At 39.7% G+C, this 20,725-nt stretch overlaps 1 protein-coding gene across 8 annotated transcripts in view; it reads left to right on the top strand.

Annotated features, from left to right (window-relative positions):
* Numb (NUMB, endocytic adaptor protein) overlaps nucleotides 1–20,725 on the top strand; it is a 127,233-nt gene that overhangs the window by 64,013 nt on the left and 42,495 nt on the right. For 6 of the 8 annotated variants that reach the window (XM_013346348.2, XM_013346352.2, XM_013346356.2 and 3 more), the window contains one exon: nucleotides 8,168–8,308. In XM_013346348.2, the coding sequence (XP_013201802.1) occupies nucleotides 8,183–8,308 (126 nt within the window). In that variant the 5' untranslated portion in view covers nucleotides 8,168–8,182. Of the gene's footprint in view, nucleotides 1–6,390; nucleotides 6,506–8,167; nucleotides 8,309–20,725 lie in introns of all 8 variants that reach the window. The other 2 variants (XM_013346349.2, XM_013346359.2) reach the window with 1 other exon arrangement.

Raw genomic sequence — 20,725 nt, 5'->3', positions numbered from 1 at the left:
ACTCCTATCTATCTCACTGTTCTGGGTAGTATTCCATAGTTAGGTTAGACTCCTATCTATCTCACTGTTCTGGGTAGTATTCCATAGTTAGATTCTACCTTTAGTGCATTAACTCCTCACCTCTTTAGTTTTGTTTTCCCAACTCTGTTTCTGATTTGTTGCTTGTGTATATGAGACATATGTTTCTGTTAGAGAAGTTTTGTTTTTCTGAGGCCATGGCTAGTGGTGTGCTATGACAAACTGACTGTAGAATGTTTAAGCTTAGTTGGTGAGCATAGCAAGTCAGTAAAGCTTTATTTACTTGTTGAGTCTTTTTTACAGTAGAATATTCATTTTTAAAATTTTCTTTTCCTTGGAGTGTTGTCACTGCTTATGTTTTATAGAGATTTCTTTGGGACTGCTTTTCAGTTAGTCTCTTCCTAAACATGGATGTCTGATGTTTTGAGACAGTTTCATCTTGCCAGTCTATAAACTTGAATATGAAATGTCTTTTGTAATATTGTTTATACAATGGCTAGTAGTGTTTATTATTTCTTGTTTTTACTTTATTCCTGTCTTTGGATGTGAATATGTGTACATATATCATGCATGGTGCATTTGCCGCATAGACATCAACTTAGGAATGTTCAGAAATTGTTGTCAAGTGTACAACTATCCACCATGAAAAATATAAAAATGCAGTTGCCTTCTAGCTGATGTTTATGTGATTTTTCTGTTTGGAACAGTTGTGTGACTGAATAAGGTAAAAATGGAACAACAGAAGAGCACATTCAGATTTCATTCTTGGGTGTGTTCAATATTATTATCCCAAAGTTTGGTTTTTGTGTTAGGTGTTGAGCTTCTGTAGTAATTTCAACTCACCCTCAAACTGTACAAAGGCGTTATCTCAACTTTAGGAAGTATAAATCTGAGGATGGACCTCCTAGCGTAAACAGCAGTATGGAAATAAGATTCACAATCTACCTTATTTTTCAAAGGACTTTGTACAGAAGTGTTGGGATTCTTACTGTGAAGTTTTCAAATGAGAACAAAGCCATGTTTATTTCTGACAACAGTGCGCCAATGGATGTGTCTCTCAGGAGGACAGGCCCACAGACACCCTACGCAAGCTTGCTAACTTAGAACACTACTTTATTTACTTTTTTGCCCACTGCCATGCCTAACGTTTTGCCTCTCTCAAATCTTTGCTGAAATGTCATTTATTTACTTGTGCTGGGGTCAAACCCATGGCTTTGTAGTGCTAGATAAGTACTTTACCGCCACGCTACACCCCTAGCCCAAATTTGTGTTTTATAATTTGAAACTTTATATGACCCTAGGTATGTCTAATCCCCTCTTTGTTCTTCTTATGTTTTTTGTTTTTTTTTTTTTCAAGATAAGATTTCTGTGTGTAACCCTGTCTTACCAGGAACTCTTTAGACCAGGCTGGCCTCAGACTCAGAGATCTGCCTGCCTCTGCCTCCTGAGCACTGGGATTAAAGTCGTGCGAAACCATGCCCAGCTATTCTGCCTGTCTTTTTCTATGTAGTTTCCTGAGACCTAAAACAGTTCCTGTGGACAACTTTCCTTACCAAGAGACTCCTGTTGGTCAAAAAATGAATTTAATTTATTGCATCAAGAGAGAGCACCACTTTGACACATTACTAATTGTTAGGGGAAGTTAAGAAAGAATATTTAGCCAGGCAGTAGTGGCACACACCTTTAGTCCCAGTATTCAGGAGACAGAGGCAGGTGAATCTCTGTGAGTTCAAGGCCACCCTGATCTACAGAGCAGTTCCATGACAGCCAAGGCTACAACAGAGAAACCCTGTCCAAAAAGAGTATAGTTTTTGTTTTGCTTTTTTTTTTAAGCTATTGATTCGTTGAGTTCTTTTCGATTTTGCTCTGTTTGTATGTGTGTGATGTTTGTGTGTATACTTGTTTGTGAGGCTATGTGACCATGTGTATAGACATGTGAGAGAGGAGTCATTTTTTTGAGTTAAAGTTTCTCACAGATCCTGGAGCTCACTGAGTTTGCCCAGCCAGTACACCCCAGAGATCTTCTGAGACAAGGTCTTACTATGTGGTCCACATTGGCTTTGTTGTAGTCCTCCTACCAGATTCAGAAATTATATTTTAGGGGTGGTGAGATTGCCCATCGTGTAAAGGTGCTTACCACTACCCCTGTTGATCTGAGTTCACTCCCTGAGTTTACTTCATGGAGGAAGAATGAGCCAACTCCTGCAAATTGTCTTCTGACCTCTACATGTGTATCATGGCTTTACCTCCCACCTCCACTGCGTTGAAAGAAAAAGATTAAATGATCATTTTTTAAAATACCCCCAGGAATGGGATCTAGACATATATCTTGTTTGTTTCACTTTCGGTGCAAGCCCTGGAATTACAGGCAAGCCACTGTACTTTGCTTTGGTTTAGACAAGTCCTTCAAGGTCCTGAACTGGTTGGGGTTAAACAGAGTATGTGACACATGTTTAGAATGTTGGACACAAAAAGAAAGAGGTCTCTTCTCTATTCTCCTGTTATGAAAGCTGTCTGCCCTGATGTCGGATCTCTTTGTCTAGATAACTTAGTTCACTAGGATTTCTGGAATCAAACAGTAAAGCTAATTAAGGGTTTGACATAGTGGTTCTCAGCCTCCCTAATGCCTAATGCTATGACCCTTTAATACAGTTTCTCGTGTTATAGTGACCCACCCCCACATACCTTAAAATTATTTTCATTGCCAGCTCTAATTTTTTTACTGTTATGAATCATAATGTAAATATCTGATATGCAAGATACCTAATATTCAATCCTCAAGAGGGTGGCGCAGTTTTGAGAACCACTTGTTTAACAGGTTTATCATTTCCTCCCCCCCCACACAGAAAAATTCCAGAGCTCAGTCGCATCAGCCTGACTCAATTCTCACTGCTGCATTTTTATACTTTTTTCAATTCCCTTGTCTCCACCAAGGGCACCACCAGTTCCCTAATTTAAGTTCTCATCATAACTTGTCTGTAGGTTTTTCCCTTTTGGATTTGTTTTTCCATATTATTATTAGAGTAATTAAACCAAATTGTAAGTCTGGCCATGCCAGTCATGGCTTAAACCCTTTAAATAGCTTCTGGTTTCCCATAAACCCTTGTTCCTTTAAGATTCTCTGGCCTAATCTCTGCCACTCCTCACTTTGTGCTGCCACCTAACATTAGATTTTCCACATCTGTACTTTTCTTGGTGTAGTTGTTTCTACTTGAAATACTTTTTATTCCTATACCCCAACATCTGTCACTAATTTGGTTCCTTAAAACTTAACTCAGACCATGACTGCTTATAGGAAATAATAGATTTCAGAATTTCTGTGTTTTTATTATTATAAGGAGCCACCTAAAGGCATGAAAGTAATCTTGTTAGTTTCTGTAACCACCAGCGTTTACAGTTGGGCTAGATCATCACACAGTAAACTTTTGGGGTTTTTTTTGGATGTTTGTTGTTTTTAATTTTATTCATTCGTTCATTCATTCATTCATTTATTTTATATGCAGCATTCTGCCTCCATGTATGCCCACACACCAGGAGAGAGCACCAGACCTCATTACAGATAGTTGTGAGCCACCATGTGGTTGCTGGGAATTGAACTCAGGACCTCTGGAAGATCAGCCAGTGCTCTTAACCACTGAGCCATCTCTCTGGCCCCTGTTTGTTTGTTTGTTTTTTAGAGACAGGGTTTCTCTGTGTAGCCCCAGCTATCCTAAAACTCGCTCTGTAGATCAGGTTGGCCTCAGACTCGTAGAGATGTGCCTGCCTCTCCCTCTTGAGTACTAGGATTAAAGGTGTGTACCATCACTGCCTGGCATACTTTCAGTTTTTATTGACTCACATAATTGAGATGAAAAAGAGGTCTTTAGGAATGAGAGGTAAGAAGGGATGATTTAAGTATGTGTGAAGCAACATTCATATGCTCAAATAATAAATTTGAATAAAAAGTGCAAATGGAGAAAAGCCATACATGGCTTCTGTTACTTCTTAAGATATAATAGCATAAATGTATTTTATTTTTGGTTTTTCGAGACAGGGTTTTTCTGTGTTACAATCCTGGCTGTTTTGGAACTTGCTCTGTAGATCAGACTGGCCTCTAACTCACAAAGATCCACCTGCCTTTGCCTCCCAAGTGCTGAGATTAATAACATGTGCCACCACTGCCTGGCCTAGATTACAGGTTGAACCTTGCTTAGAGAATTGTTAGGGAATACCTTCAATGACTGGAGAAAATAAACATCTCAGGAGTCAATAAATAGATAAAGAAGCTAATTAGAAGGATACTGGGAAGTGAGACGCCTGGGGAGGAAACATGTATATAAAAGAGGTAAGAGTCATGGCATCAACCATTTACAGAGCAGTTAGTTTCCAAAGACAGAGGTACAACTTCCTGGGTAAGGGCATTTGCCACCAAGCCTGATGACCTAAGGTACCCACGTGTTGATACACAGACACACACACACTTCAGCAATTAAATTTTATCTAGTCACCTCACCTTTGGAAATTGTAGTATAATGGAGCTTTTAAAAAATTAGCCTATAGTCAAAAATAATTCTCAATTCTTATATTTAAAAATGTGTCTGTCACCTATGTTCAGCTAGGTCAGATGGCCTCAGGACTCACTAAGAAGTAGCAAGCAGGTTGGAGAGATGGCTCAGAGGTTAAGAGCCTTGACTCATTTTTCAGAGTTCCTGAGTTCAATTCCCAACAACCATATGGTGGCTCACGACCATCTTTAATGAGACCTGGTGCCCTTTTCTGGCCTGTAGGGATAACACTATAATAAATGAGCAAGTGAGCGAGCAGTTGAGCAGTGGTGGTCCACACTTTAACCTCAGCACACAAGAGGCAGAGGCAGGTGGATCTTTGTGAGTTCGAAGCCAGTCTGGTCTACAGAGCAAGTTCCAGGACAGCCAAGGCTGCACAGAAAAACCCTGTCTTACAAAAACTAAACCAAGAAAAAAATAGCAAGCAAGATATCATAATTACATATTTTTTACTTTGTAAATTTATATTAGAACTGTTTTATTGCTGGATGATGGTGCTGTATGCCTTTACTCCCAGATAGAGGCAGGCAGGTCTACAGAGTAAGTTCCAGGACAGGCTCCAAAGCTACAGAGAAACCCTGTCTCGAAAAACAAACAAAAGACCTGTTTTGTTACTACCTTTCCAAATAGCCCTAGCTATGAAACTTTTTTCTTAAATTTTTACATGAAATCAGATAAGACGGATCTTCTCTGAAGTTGTGATGGGCACTTGAAGCCTTTCCTAAGTGTTGTGTCCAATATTCAGACTTCTTAATGATCGCTTCTAAGCAAGCAGTGACTCCTGGACTTTTCCACTGCAAATTCTAGGCTTACATAAAACATAACTCAAGAATCATGGCAGAAATGGTGATGGTCAACCATGCATACTGAAAGTGATATTTATACCCCAATTTTTTTTTTTTTTGGACATTTTCATTCTTTTTTTCAGCCACCAGAACACTACAACAGGATGGCTCTGCCTGGAAAGTAAACCATGCTTGTGCCCCAGTTTAGAGAGTGATAGTCATCCTCCTTTGTCGTGGGAAGCTGGACTGTGACATCTGTAGTCTTTCCCAACACTGATTATTCTCTGCTCATTGTGTAGTGTCATCCTCTCTCTCTCTCTCTCTCTCTCTCTCTCTCTCTCTCTCTCTCTCTCTCTCTCTCTTTCAGATTTATAGTATGCCACACGTGACAGGCATCGCATTAGAATGCAAGGCTACTTTAAACAAGTAAGATACAGCCTGCTATTAGGGAAATAGAAGTTGCTCCAGAGTCTAATGGGTACAGTAACAAAAGTCAGCAAAAAGCTTTAATAGAGTCATAAGAAAGTAGAAGGAGCTAGCTAAGGCCAGGGTAAGGGCTTGTCAGAAAAATAATGAATTTTTGTTAAATGCTAGCTTCTCTTGAGCTAACACTCAAACTTAAGTTTTTTCTTTCCATGCAGACAGAGGCACCAGAAAAGGTCTGACTATAGAGGGCCCTTAAGTAGCTTAGTGTAACTGGAACTTAGCATGCAAATGGGGCTGATAAGAGAAGACATAAGACGAAGACTGTGTTTGCCGTGCTGAGCATTTGGACTTTGTCTTGAAGGCGATGTGAGGCAGTTGGTGGATTTTAAAGTAGAGTTGTTCATGGCAGATTGATGTGTTAGAAAGCTGACGGTAATAGAACAGATTAGAGTGAAATGGGCCTGGATTTTTTTTTTTGCTTGTTTCTTTGTTTTTATTCATTTATTTACTTTTAGGTTTTACTTATTTATTTGTTTGTTTATTTATTTATTTATTTATTAAAGATTTCCGTCTCTTCCCCGCCACCGCCCCCCATTTCCCTCCCCCTCCCTCCTCAGCCCGAAGAGCAATCAGGGTTCCCTGCCCTGTGGGAAGTCCAAGGAACTCCCACCTCCACACAAAGGCAACCTACTGACTGGGAGAAGATCTTCACCAACCCCACAACTGACAAAGGTCTGATCTCCAAAATATATAAAGATCTCAAGAAACTAGACCGTAAAAGGCTAATCAATCAACCCAATTATAAAATGGGGCACTGAGCTGAACAGAGAATTCTCAACAGAAGAAGTTCAAATGGGCCTGTTGAAGCAGAGTCTCTGTGATGGCCTTGTGCAATAAGTTAAACAAAACTCTCTCAGAATAGTAAAGTTGGATGCTGGCCACATTTAGGCCTATATAGCCTTAGTTACCCAAGAGGCTTAGGAGAGAATCAAGAGTTCAAATCCAGCCCTGGAAACGTAACAAGTGCCCTCCTAAAACATTTAGCCATTTTACTTGACATTATTTCTGGACTTCACAGTGACCCTGCAGGTTAACAGTTATTACCATAAAGATATAGAGCAGTATAAAGATTAGGAAGTTTAATTTTCTTGCCCCAGTCCCATCACCATCTCTGGTAGCATAGCATTCAAACTCAGATCTGTCTCATTGTAAAGCTTACAAGGTTCTTTCTCTTTTTTTTTTTGTTTGTTTGTTTTTTGTTTTTCAAGACAGGGTTTCTCTGTAGCTTTTGGTGCCTGTCCCGGAACTAGCTCTTGTAGACCAGAGCTGGCCTCGAACTCCCAGAGATCCACCTGGCTCTGCCTCCCGAGTGCTGGGATTAAAGGCGTGTGCCACCACTGCCCAGCACAAGGTTCTTTCTCTTGAGCCAGAATGCCCGTCATATAAGCTAGGCATTGACCAGAAACTCAGGCATACATCATCTATTAATCATGAGTATTTGTTGAACATCATTCATTCATTCACTAGGTATATGTGAACAACTCTCCCCGCCAGCTCTAGGAAGCCAGGGAGTAAACAGGGAACATGATAGAATCCTGCCCTTGCAGAGCTTATATTCCAATGGAAATAATAATGTAAATAAAAGATATCACAAAGAAAAGGCAGGGCTTGGAGAGGTAGCTTTTGCCTGTGGGTTCCATCCCCATAAGGGGATATGAGAAGTACACAGAATAAAACAGGAAAAGGTGAAAGTGGCTAAGAAAGGGTTCAGAGACAGAGTGCTTGCCTGCTGTGTATAGGGCTGTATTTTCAATCCCTTGACCTGCACACAAGATGAAGAGACATTTTCTGTTCATTCAAGCAGTGTGAGCTATCCTGGCTATTGTCTAATATTCTTCAAATCAGGAATATGAGTGACTTTCTCTTGTCTCCCAGTAATATAGCTACAATTGAAGTAGTTAGGATAGAATATGAGAATGAATGTTAGGACAAACTCAGTAAATTAGGCCACAGAAAGAGAGTGGGAACTTGGGTCTGTAGCTCAGCTGGCAAAATGTGTGCCTCGCATGAGCAGAATCTTAGCTTCAGTCCTTAGCACCACATAACTCATATGCTGGTAGTCCCAGCATTTGAAAGGTGGAAGGCATCAGAAGCTCTAGGTCACCTTTGTTGGGGGGCAGTTGTGATTGGAGGGGTCTTTAAAATGATGGTTCTATTTAAACTCACCGTCTCTCTAGAAGGAAGTGTACTGATGGTTTCTTTTCCTTTAAGCCATACTTTCACGTGGGACTTTAGGGTTTGGTTGGGGTGAGTTTGTACTCAGATGGTGATCCAAAGTATATGTAAGTAAGAAGATGACGATAACTGTTTGGCACCTCTTTACTGTGTCTGCAGGTTGTAAAAGCTAACATGAACAAACTACGGCAGAGTTTTAGGAGAAAGAAAGATGTTTATGTCCCAGAGGCCAGTCGTCCACATCAGTGGCAGACAGATGAAGAAGGAGTCCGAACTGGAAAGTGTAGCTTCCCAGTTAAGGTAAAAACAAATGTCTGTGATTCTTTGTGGGGGGAAAGCGTCTCTGTGACAGCCCATAGGATGTGAACTCCTATGAATCAGGGCAATTAAAAGAGTCTTCCAAAAATTAAATTCTCCAGATTCTGCTACAGTGATAGAATTATATGAGAAAATATATTGCAGTTAGTGATTTTTCTCTTTAAATTTAAATTATTTAAATAAATGTTTCTGGCTGGGTAGCAGTAGTGCATACTTTTAATTGCAGTACTCACAAGGCAGAGGCAGGCAGATCTCTGAGTTTGAGATCAGCCTTGTCTACAGAGTAAGTTCCAAGACAGCTAGGACTACATGGAAAAACCCTATTTTGAAAAAGCAAAAAAAAAAATTAATTAATAATAATAATTTTTGCTATATAAATCTAGAATTAGTACAAATAAGGACACTAATGTGTAGGTTGGGGAGTGCCGGGAACTGAGCCTAGGGTGCTGCATATGCTAGGCAAGTACTCTAATACTGAGCTACATCCCTAGCCCTCTTATTTGGACAGTGTCACTAAGTTGTCCAGGCTGCCGCTGAGTTTACCCTGTAGCTCTGGTAGGGCTTGAATTTGTGGTTCTCCTGCCTCAGCCTCCCAAGTAAATGAGATTACCTAGAAACCTGCACTATCATTTGTGGCCAGATAAGATCACTTCTAATGAAAATAGAAGTCTTGAAACATCAGTTTTCAGTTAGCAAGAATTAAATTATTTTCAGTGAGATATATTTAACAGCTAAAGAGACAAGGGAAGTAGTTAAAACACTACTTAAAAAAGAAAAGAAAATCAAAAGAAGCAAAAGCTTCATTTTTCCCCACTCCCGGTAAGGGCTCCTCCCCACTCCCATTGAGGGCTAAATGTTTTTGCTTCTTTCTCCCAGTAATAATGTTGTGATTTCTTTAGCTAATGTAATTTTTCTATCCAGTTTCAACTTATTCACTTTTTCCATGATTTAGCCTTGCATTCCTCTGTCTTCATTTGTGAACTTTTTCACCCAGCATTTGCCATTAGATTACTTTTAGTTCTACTCTTGATTTCCTGTACTTATAATTTCTTTTTCCATTATACTTTCTTGTTTCATTACTGCTAGAGGATTTATCTTGCTATTTCATCATAAAAAATGAAACCACTTTCTTTTACTTTCAAATTTATATCAGCTGTTTTAATTTCATTTTCTTTAATAGGTCACTAATGTTTACTCTCCTATAGATATTAATTAAATCTATGGCTTGCGTTTATTCTAAAGTTATTTGAGTGTTGTAAAACGGTGCCTGGTGGCGAGGACCAAACCGCGGAGTTGATGGAATACGCCATGCAGGCAGAGCTTAAGTGAGGAATTTTACTGGGAGAAGGAAGGGACAGAGGGGAGGAAGAGAGAAAAAGAGAGAAAAGAGGCGGGACAAGTCCTGCCTGCCCCTTCAGAGGAACATCAGGAGAGAGGGAGCGAGAGTGGGTTACCTTGTCTCTTAAGGGACCTTTGCACCTGCTTACACACTAGGGCCATGGGCTGGCCAAGGTACTGCCTGGGTACATCCTGTTAGATGACGGGGCAAGCCAGCAGAATGCCTGAGTCCTAACAGTGAGCCTGTAAATTTAAGGAATTTACCACACTTTCTTCTCTTTGGAACCATTGGTTCATTGGTATGTTTGACAGGTAATTGTTGAATGTCTGCTGCCTGCTACCTAGAACAAGTAGTGTTCTAGATACTGGTTATTCAATGAACAGCACAGACAAAATTCCTGCACATTGTTTTCATGGTAAGTGTATATTGGAGAGTGAACAAACTTAAAATATATGATATACTGGAAAGGAATTGTGTATTGAAGGGAATGAATGAGGGTAGGTACAGTTTAAAATATGGTTAGGAAGTCCTCATTACAGGGGCAGGGAGGATGCCACTTGAGAAAACTCCCAAAGAAATTGAGAAAATAAGTATTGCAGGTATCTAAGGAAGCAAAGTTAAACAGAGGGAGCAGTAAGTAGAGTGGCTCTTCAGCAAGAGATGCCTGGCATAGTAAGAGGCACAGAGAAAGTCATTGTATGAACCAGAGGAGAAGGTAGCCATGAAGGTGGGTAAGTAAAAAGTAGATTGTGTAGTTTAGTACTTGCAAATAATATCATTCCTACTGGCCACATTCTTTGATACAAATACAATACTCTTTATAAATTCTGAATTAGTTTATAAAGTTACATACTTGTACTTAATTATGTGTATAAAGAAGAAATAATGGGCTGGAGAGATGGCTCAGAGGTTAAGAGCATTGCCTGCTCTTCAAAGGTCCTGAGTTCAATTCCCAGCAATCACATGGTGGCTCACAACCATCTGTAAAGGGGTCTGGTGCCCTCTTCTGGCCTGCAGGAGTACACACAGACAGAATATTGTATACATAATAAATAAATATTTTTTTTAAAAAAAAAAGAAGAAATAAATGTTGGTAAAATTTTATCTAGCATGTATAGTCTTCCCTTGATTGACATGGCAGTTACATCTGTCAACAGTTACTACATGTATGTTTATTTAAAATGGAATTAGAATCTAATTAAAGGTCAGGTGGCGGTTGCACACACCTTTAATCCCAGCACTTGTGAGGCAGAGGCAGGAAGATCTCTGTGAGTTTGAAGCCAGTCTGGTCTACAGAGGAAGTTCCAGGATGGTAAAGGCTGTTACACAAAGAAATCCTGTCTCGAAAAAAACAAAACGAAACAAAAAGTAAACAACAACACACAAACAAAAATAATCTAATAAAAGATAACCCTGAATAAACTTTTTCTGTATTATAAAGTGTCTGATAGTAGGTGTGTTAGCTGTTCATTCTTGGGCCCTTGTCTACAATCTAGAAGTAATTTTTCCCAGTTCTTGTTCCTGCCAGTGCCCTCATTACAGCCCCTAACCACTACATTGAAAAGCTGTTTGCCTAGAGCTTTTGGGGAGTGGGAGTTGGGATACAGAGTCAGTCTTGCAGCACAGCTCAGGCTAGCCTCAAATCCATAATTCTGCCCCACTCTCCTGAGTGTGTTATTACCAGCACACCCAATGCGATTTTAAGGATTTTGACTTTTATTTAGACAAAATAAGAAACTATTAAAGATTGTTGAGCAGAGAAGTTGCATCATGGGACTTCCACTCTTGAAGGCTCACTTTGGCTCCTGTGCTGACAGTTGACTCTAGAATTACAATATTAAATGCAGAGAGCAGTTACGAGGCCACTGCAGAAGTTCATGTGAAATAGACAACTTAGTTATGTCAGGGTGATAACTAGGATATGTCAGGAATTGAAAAAAGGGGTCAGTTTTGGGAAATATTTTAAAGACATTCACTTTAACCACTCAGCTATTACTAAGACGTGTGTATATTTTATAGGAAAAGCTGATAGCATTTATTGATGGGTTAGATTTGTGATGTATCACAAAGAGGAAAAAGATAGGATGGTTGGCCGGTTGTGGTGGCACACGCCGGTAGGATTTGCTGAAGGAGGCAGAGGCAGGATGATCAAGAGTTCGAGGCCAGCCTGGGCTACACATTTGGGGCTGGCGAGATGGCTCAGTGGTTAAGAGCACTGACTGCTCTTCCCGAGGACCCAGGTTCAATTCCCAGCATCCACATGGCAGCTCACAACTGTCTGAAAATCCAGTTCCAGGGGATCTGACACCTTCATACCAATGCACATAAAATAAAAGCTAAATAAACCATAAAAAAAATTTAAAAAAAGAAAGGATGGTTGAAGATTTTTATTTTGAGACAGTGTCTCAGCCAGTCCATGCTGGCCTTGGATCTACTGTGTAGCTGAGGATGACCTCCAACTCCTAATCTTCCTGTCTCTGTCTCAGAAGTGCTGTGGTTACAAGTGTGCTTCCCACACAATTAAGACTGCTAATCTGAGTGGTTAAAAGATTAGATTTAGCATATATTCTTTTGGAGGAGATTGCTAAAAGGATTGCATTTGTGAATGGGAGAATATAAACGCAGTTGGGGTGTTGCAAATGGGATCTCTTTAAATTTTCATTTTGTTTTTTTTATTTTTCGGAAGTACAGATGGCTCCTCCTGCTTTGTGTTTTGTTTTTTTTTAAAGACAGTCTTTCACACTACAGCCCTGGCTGACTGTATAAAAACTTAGAGCTAGCCAGGCGGTGGTGGTGCACACTTTTAATCCCAGCACTTGGGAGGCAGAGGCAGGTGGATCTCTGGGAGTTCGAGGTCAGCCTGGTCTACAGATGGTGTTCCAGGACAGGCTCCAAAGCTACAGAAAAACCCTGTCTCGAAAAACAAAAACAAAGACTGACCCCTGTGGATAAGCACAGAGTCAAGTGATAGCAATTAGAACTTGTGAAGGTATCTACCCCCAGGTCATGAACGGCTCCCTGCACCCACTCCCTTTAGTGGCACCGCTGGATGGCAGAGACTGTACTGTGAAAATGCCCATCCTGAAGGACCTGGCCACTGTGGCCTTCTGCGATACACAGTCCACTCAGGAAATTCACAAGAAGGTGTTGAATGAGGCTATGGGTGTCATGATGTACCACACTACCCTCACCAGGGAAAACCTGAAGAAGTTCAAGGCTCTGAGAGTGATCGTTGTGAATTGGCAATGCATCAAATCACAAAGAATGAATAGAACTTTCCTTCTTCAGTCCCTTGGGTAGAGCAGGTCCTGAGCAACTTGCTCTAGAATGTTGCATCATGAGCCCCTAATATTAATAAAAAAAAAAACTGAGCAGAAATCCTCATCAAGACTACAGGGACTGGTTGCCTCCTCTGCTGGTAGGAAGATTAGTTAAGACAAGAAGGGGAGGACATTGTGTGCCTATGTAGACATCTACTTGCACAGGATTGAAGAAGTAAAAGCTTCTGTACAGAAGTTCTCTCAACTCTGAGCAGGCAAGGCTGTTTGTAAGTTCGTTTGTAAGTTCAGTGAAACCTTTCAATAATACAAGAACAAAAAAAAAAGTATTAAGTTTCACAAACTATTTGTAGTCAAATATTTTTCTCATTTTCAGATCCTCAGTTTTTTTGGGTTTTTTTTTTTTGTTTTTTTGTTTTTTTTTTTTTTGAGTGGAAAGTCTTGAGCAAGAAGGGTTCAAGAAAAATAATGTTCATTTCCTTATGCCTCAGGAAACACTTTCTATGGTAACTTGTCAGATAACTTGTCAGATTGTCTATGAACTTTCTTTTCTTCACATGATATTTTATACGAGAACACTTCAGATGTGCTATCGATGTGACTGATTTTAACAAATCCTATTAGATTTGTACCTGCTAGTTACATATTCTATTCATAGTCTCTTGTGAATCGTTACCTTTCTGTTTTTAAAGATGGCTTATTTTGAGCCTTTATATAGGTACATTTCTGGTTTTGTGACAAAAGAAAAACTTTAAAGTTGTTCCAAACAGAAAAATAATGTCTATCAGGAGTATGTTTTGTTTTAGTGTGAGTTACTGTTAATATATTTTTTTATTGTAAAGGTGGACATTTAGCGTTCAGTGCAGTTTTCAATAAATAATTTTTAAAATGTCTCTTATAATGTTTTTGCCATATTTTAATAAAGTAAGCCTGGCCAGGCATGGTTGGCCCAAACTTATGATTCCAGCACATTCAAGTTAGAGAGAGGCAAGAGGGTTAGAAATTGAAGGTCATCCTTGGTGATAGCCTGGACTGAGATCCTGCCTCATAAAATCAATAAAAACCAAACAGATAAGCAAATAAAAGTGAGGCATCCCTCGGGCAGGGCTCTGTCTACCTCTGATCCACTTCCACTCTCAGGGCGTACTTTCCAGGTGGGTGTTCGGCAGAGCCCATGTCTCTTGCAGTTTCTGAATTCCAGTCTCCATTTCCTTAGGAAGGGAAAATGCCAAGAACTCATTTTTTTTTTAAACAAGCTCTTTTGAATTGTTGATTTATCAAATTTAGCTTTTATCTATCCCTTGCCTCCCACAAACACACACAATACTTCACTGGACTATTGAATAGTTTATTATCCTTTGGGGATATATCACCATTGATGTTCATTGCCTGGGTTTATTAATTCATTAAGAGGTACAAAAAGGGTAACTGACTGACTAGTGACTTAAGGCACTTGCCACCAAGCCTGAGTTTGATCTCCAGGACTTACATGGTATAAGGAAAGAACTGACTCTTCAAGTTGTCCTCTGAATATAGAAGTCATGTATACTTGAATATATGTTCTTGCACCGTGTACATACACAACACCACACACACACACACACAAGTGTACTTTTAAAAAGAAAAGAGGATAGTCACTAAACTGATTACAGGAGAAGGCCTGTTCAGATGCCCTCTCTACTATTGCTAGGAGTCTCAACTGGGGTTATCCTTGTGGGTTCCTGATAATTTCTCTAGCCCATAATGGCTCCTTCTGGCAAGATATCTCTTTCCTTGCTCTCCCCTTCTGTCCCTCCCCCACCTCAGTCTTCTTGATCCTTCATGTTCCCATCCTCCATCCCCTCCCTTTTACCCCCTTCCCAGTTTACCCAGGAGATCTTAACTATTTTCCCTTCCTGAGGCAGTCCCTCTATGTGTGTACCTCTTAGGGTCTCTCCTTTTACCTAGCTTCTCTGGAGTTTGTGGGTTGTAGCCTGGTTATTCTTTGCTTTATATCTAATATCCATTAATGAGTGAGTGCATACTGTGTTTGTCTTTCTAGATCTGTGTTACCTCACTAAGGATGTTTTTTTTCTAGTTCCATCCATTTGCCTGCAAATTTCAAGATGGTATTGTTTTTTACTGCTAAATAATATTTCATTGTGTAAAATGTACCACATTTTCTTTATCCATTCTTTGGTTGATAGACTTCTAGGTTGTTGCCAGGTTAATCAGATTAGTGACTACCCTAATTGTCACCATAGCACCTGCATCCAGTAACTGATGGAAGCAGTGCAGTGACCCACAGCCAAGCAGTGGGCTGAGCGCCTGGAGTTTAGCTGAAGAGAGAGAGGAGGGATGATCATATGTACAAGAGGAGGTGTCAAGAACATGATGGGGAAAACCACAGAAACAGCTGACCCAAGCTAGTGGGAGCTCACGAACTGTGGATTGACACCTGGGGAACCTGCACGGGTGAAAGTTATGTGGCCTGATCTGTTGAGGGGAGTCCCCGACAGTGGCACCAGGACTTATTCCAGATGCATAAACTGGGTTTTTGGAGCCCATTCCCTATGGTGGGATGCTTTGCTCAGCCTTGATACAGGGGGAGGGGCTTGGTCTTGCCTCAATTTGGTATTCCAGACTTTGTTGACTCCCCAAGGAAGGCCTTTCCTTGTCTGAGGAGTGGATGAAGGATAGGAGGAGGTAGGTAGGAAGAGGGAGAAGAGAAGGATGGGAGAACTGGGGTTGGCATGTAAAATGAAAACTAAATTTTTTTAATTAAATAACTGAAAAAAAAAAGGCACACCTTTAATCCCAGCACTCAGGAGGCATAGGCAGGTGGATTTCTGAATTTGAAGCCAGAGTTCGGAGTTCTAGGTGAGGCCAACCTAGTCTATAGACAGTTCCAGGGCAATAAGTTGTTTCTTTATGAAGAGAAACCCTTCTCAAAAAATGACATCAACAAAAAAGAGCTGCAAAATGTTACTCTTTCAATTCTCCTCTCCCTTATTCATTTACAGTCTATGTATTGTCTATTAACTTCTCTGTATCTTATCTTCATTAGCAATAGTCCTATAGTTTAATTAGGAACAGTAAGGCAAGCCGATAGTGAGGGAAATGCTGAGCTTAAATCCTCCCTGAGCCGTAAGTCGGGTTACCAAAATGGGTGACTGCTCTGTCTGGTTAGCTACTTTGCTTTGAAGAATAGCATTAAGTAAGTGCATGTAAGAGCAGTAAACTATGAGGCGTTTTTTCAACAGGAGTTACACATTATTTTATTTAACAGAGAGTGTTAGGTTGTTGGAAAAGACCTAGGAAGCCAAAGACCTGAGTTCTGTTCTTGGCACTATCAGTTTACTAGTTAATACAACTTTGGCTCTACTCCTTTAACTTTATTGACACTTTGTAAGTGGAAACATTTGGATATTGTAAATTCTTTCTGGTACTGAACCAGCCACAGTTATGTGTCATGACTTACTCAGATGGAATTATACTCCAAATTTTAAAGGTGGGAATATTTTAATTTGATTTATTACTATACTTGGGTTAAAGACACAGAAATGTTGATTCTGTTTCTTACATATTTGCATACTATATTTGCTGTATAAGTAATATAATCTATATATGCATGATGAAATTCTTCATAGTTTGTTGCAAATGAGTGATCATTATTTTACTTTGTTTTTAACTTTATTTAATTTTATGTATGAGTGCTTTCCACATGTACACCTGCATGCTGGAAGAGGGCATCAGATCCCGTTGTAGATGATTGTGAGCCACCATGTGGGTGCCGGGAATTGAACTCAGGACCTCTAGAAGAGCAGCCGGGGCTCTGAACCGCTGAGCCACCTCTCCATCCCTATTTTACTTTTTCTACTGTTGGGAAGTACTCTCTGTGTGGTCTCTCACATCAGCCTCCATATTTCTCATGGAGAACATTACCAAAGTGGGGACATGGGTTCTAATTTTTAATTTTTTTAAAAAAGGGGAAAAATGATTTAATTCGTGAAGAATGTAATTCCACATAGTAATTTTTCTAGTGCACATTTATGAATAAAAGTCCCTTACTCATAGAGTCTGGAAAAGACATAAACAAAAGAAGTTCCAGTGTCAAATATTTTAGCCATTAAAGAAGCATAAGTCAGCTGCAGTTTTTCAGGGAGCTAGTGTCTCAGAGAAGAAAAGAGGCCTTTGAAATGACGTTTACTTCAATGGACACGTTCTTCTCACAGTCTCCCGAGACTCAGGACTGATTTCCATTTTCACGTTTCATTTAATCACTAAGAGTCAACAGAAATATGATACGGTTTTTGCTTTCTATCAAGTTTTCTTTCTTTGTTATTGTTGACACGAATAGTCACATGTGGCCATTTGAATTGATTGAGTTATATGAGTTACATGTTAGAATGAAAATAATTAGAAAATCTATATTTCTAGAATCTGTAACTCTCATAAAAGCTCCCATTTTGGTCTGTAAAATGGAAACATGTTGAATAACTTACAGGCAGTAATAGATATTAGCCTTAATAAAGATAAAAATGTGTATGTACATACATATGTATACATACACCAGCACAAGTATGATATATATTAGATACATTTATATTAGAGGTAAGAATGTGGAGAGACAGGCCAATGAAATTATGTAAGCATTTTATAACTTACGCCTATGATTTTGAAAATTTAATGAACTATGAATGTTATATATATATATATATATTATTAAAATTGGCTAAAGTAGAAAATAAAGGTTGAATAGGCCTTTTTACCATGAGTAAAATGAGAACACTGTTTCTTTGTTTTGGATTTTTGCTTTGATTTCTGAGGGTTTGGAGGGGAGATCTCAAGACAGGGTTTCTCTGTTTAGCCTCAGCTGTCCAGGAACTCACTCTGTGAACCAGGCTGGCCTTGAACTCACAGAGATCTGCCCGCCTCTGCCTCCCAAGAGGTGGGATTAAAGGCGTGCTCCATCGCTGCCCAACAAGAAAGCTGTTTTTACATATAGGCATCCCCCTGAATATTAACCTTCATCAGGCGATGAAAGGAGACAGAGACAGAGACCCAAATTGGAGCACCGGACAGAAATCTCAAGGTCTAAATCAGGAGCAGAAGGAGGGGGAGCACGAGCAAGGAACTCAGGACCGCGAGGGGTACACCCACATTCTGAGACAATGGGGATGTTCTTTCAGGAATTCACCAAGGCCAGCTGGCCTGAGTCTGAAAAAGCATGGGATAAAACCAGACTTGCTGGACATAGCGGACAATGAGGACTACAGAGAACTCAAGAACAAGGGCAATGGGTTTTTGATCCTACTGCACGTGCTGGCTTTGGGGGGACCTGGGCAGTTTGGATGCTCAACTTACTAAACCTGGATGGAGGTGGGCAGTCCTTGGACTTCCCACAGGTCAGGGAACCCTGATGGCTCTTCAAGCTGATGAGGGAGAGGGACTTAATCAGGGGAGGGGGAGGGAAATGGGAGGCGGTGGCGGGGAGGAGATAGAAATCCTCAATAAATAAATAAATAAATAAATAAATAAAAAAAAAAGAAAGCTGTTTTTAAAAGTGATAACTTCTGTAAAGGACTGGGTAGAGATGGTCTTATGGACCAGTGTTCCCAAACCCTACAAGAATTATTTCTATTGTATGTAAACATATTGGCGTAAATAGAAAACAAGGACAGTCTTATAGATTGATGGAATTAATAAAATACTTATACAGCCTAGTATCACAGATATCACAGAAGCAAAAAAAAAAAAAACAATAGACTTTTGGATTTTTTTGGTTTTTTTTTTTTTTATTTCTTGGGTTTGGTTTTTTGAGACAGGGTTTCTTAGTGCAACAGTCTTGGTTGTCTTGGAGCTCGCTTTGTAGACCAGGTTGGCCTTGAACTCACAGAGATCACCTGCCTCTGCCTCCCAAGTACTGGGATTAAAAACTTGTTTCACCACTTGGTAAACAAACATGAAAACTAGGCATAAAAATTATAAAATGGAATTTAAAAGTATGTGGACGTCCAAAGTACAGTTTAACTGAATTCACACGCCAGGCGGTGGTAGCGCACACTTTTAATACCAGCACTCAGGAGGCAGAGGCAGACAAATCTTTCTAAGTTAAAGGCCAGCCTGGTCTACAAGAGCTAGTTCCAGGACAGCCAGAAGCCAGAGCTGTTATATAGAGAAACCCTGTCTCAAAAAGACAAAACAAAAACAAAAAACCACAAAGAGGATCCAGGCCTGGTGGTGTATGCCTGCACATTTAGTACTTGGGAGCAGAGGCAAGAGGATCAGAAACTGGACCCACCTGATCAGCGTAAGCTAGATAGTCATGTCTATCTATAATAAAAATAAATAAATTTCTGAATGTCAAAGGATTTTAAAAGAGTGAATTCCAGAATAGAAGAAAACATTGTGAAATCATTCATCTTATGAACATTTGATGTCTAGGATATATGTAAGGAATTCTTTACAGATATGAAACCCAACTAAAGTACACAAGGGGGAAATATTGAAACTTCTCCAAAGAAGGTACACAAGTGAATTATTTATACAAAGAAATGAGAATAATTAACATTTATTAGACATTCAGGCTATTATGCAAATCAAAACCAGTGAACTAAGCATGGTCATGCACTTTTAATCCGAGCACACAAGAGACCGAGATGGGATTATTACCACAATTTGGACAGCCAGAGCTGCATAGTGAGGCCAAAGCTAACCTGGACTATATAGCAAAACCCTGCCCAAAAAACAAACAAAAAAAATTCTAACTATGAGATACATCATCATACCTATTAAGGTTGCCACAATTTTAAAGCAAAAAGAAGAAAAAGACAATTTTGGGAATGCTCAGTGATGTGACTGTAGAAAGCTGTTGTCACTTCCTTAATATTCCTTTAAAAAAAATACCAGCTGGGTGATAGTGTCACACGCCTTTTATCCCAGCATTCAGGAGGCAGAGGCAGGTGGATGTCTGTGAGTTCGTGGCCAGCCTAATCTATGGAATGAGTTTCAGGACAGGCTCCAAAGCTACACAGAGAAACCCTATCTTGTATGAATGAATGAATGAATGAATGAATGAATGAATAAAAAACTAGCAGTTGCACTCCTGGGAATTCTAAAGGAATAAAAAGAATGAGATCAAGAATTCCTACAGATCTGTATATGCCAGCACTCATTGCAGCCTTATTCACAGTAACCGAGGGGGAGAAACAAGCCAGGGTTAGTTGTCAGAGGACTAACAAAGCATGACATGCAGCACAATGCGGTGTTACTTAGCACTGACAGGAATCTGGTTCTGATATGTAGTACTACATGATGGATTTTACAAATACTAGACTAAGTGAAATAAGTCAAACACAAAGGACAACACTATGTGATTCCACTTAAATAGCTACACCAAACTAATTCAAAAAGACAAAAATAATTAGAAACTACCATAAATTTAGATCAAGAGAAGTGAAACATCATTGCTTAACAGAGTTTGTATTTGGAGTAAAAAAAAAAAGCTAAGGAAATAAGTGAATGTGAACAGTACCATTTTGAATTTAATAATGCTACTGAATTGTGCTCTTTAAAAAAAATTATCATTTACTTTGTGTGCACATATGCACATGCTATTTCTGCCACTGCATATGCATAGATAGGGTCACCGTGTGAGTCCCAGGGATCAAACTCAGATCTTTAGGCTTCTGTACGCACCTGTCCCTGATGTGGGAATGATTTCTTATTAATAAAGAAACTGCCTAGGCCCATTTCATAGGCCAACCCTTAGGTAGGCGGAGAAAACAGAACAGGATGCTG

This window comes from Microtus ochrogaster, chromosome 1, assembly GCF_000317375.1.
Source record: "Microtus ochrogaster isolate Prairie Vole_2 chromosome 1, MicOch1.0, whole genome shotgun sequence".
Classification (NCBI taxonomy): Eukaryota; Metazoa; Chordata; class Mammalia; order Rodentia; family Cricetidae; genus Microtus; species Microtus ochrogaster.
The sequence above is the reverse complement of the archived record's forward strand: the minus strand, read 5'-3'. Positions and strand labels throughout refer to the sequence as shown.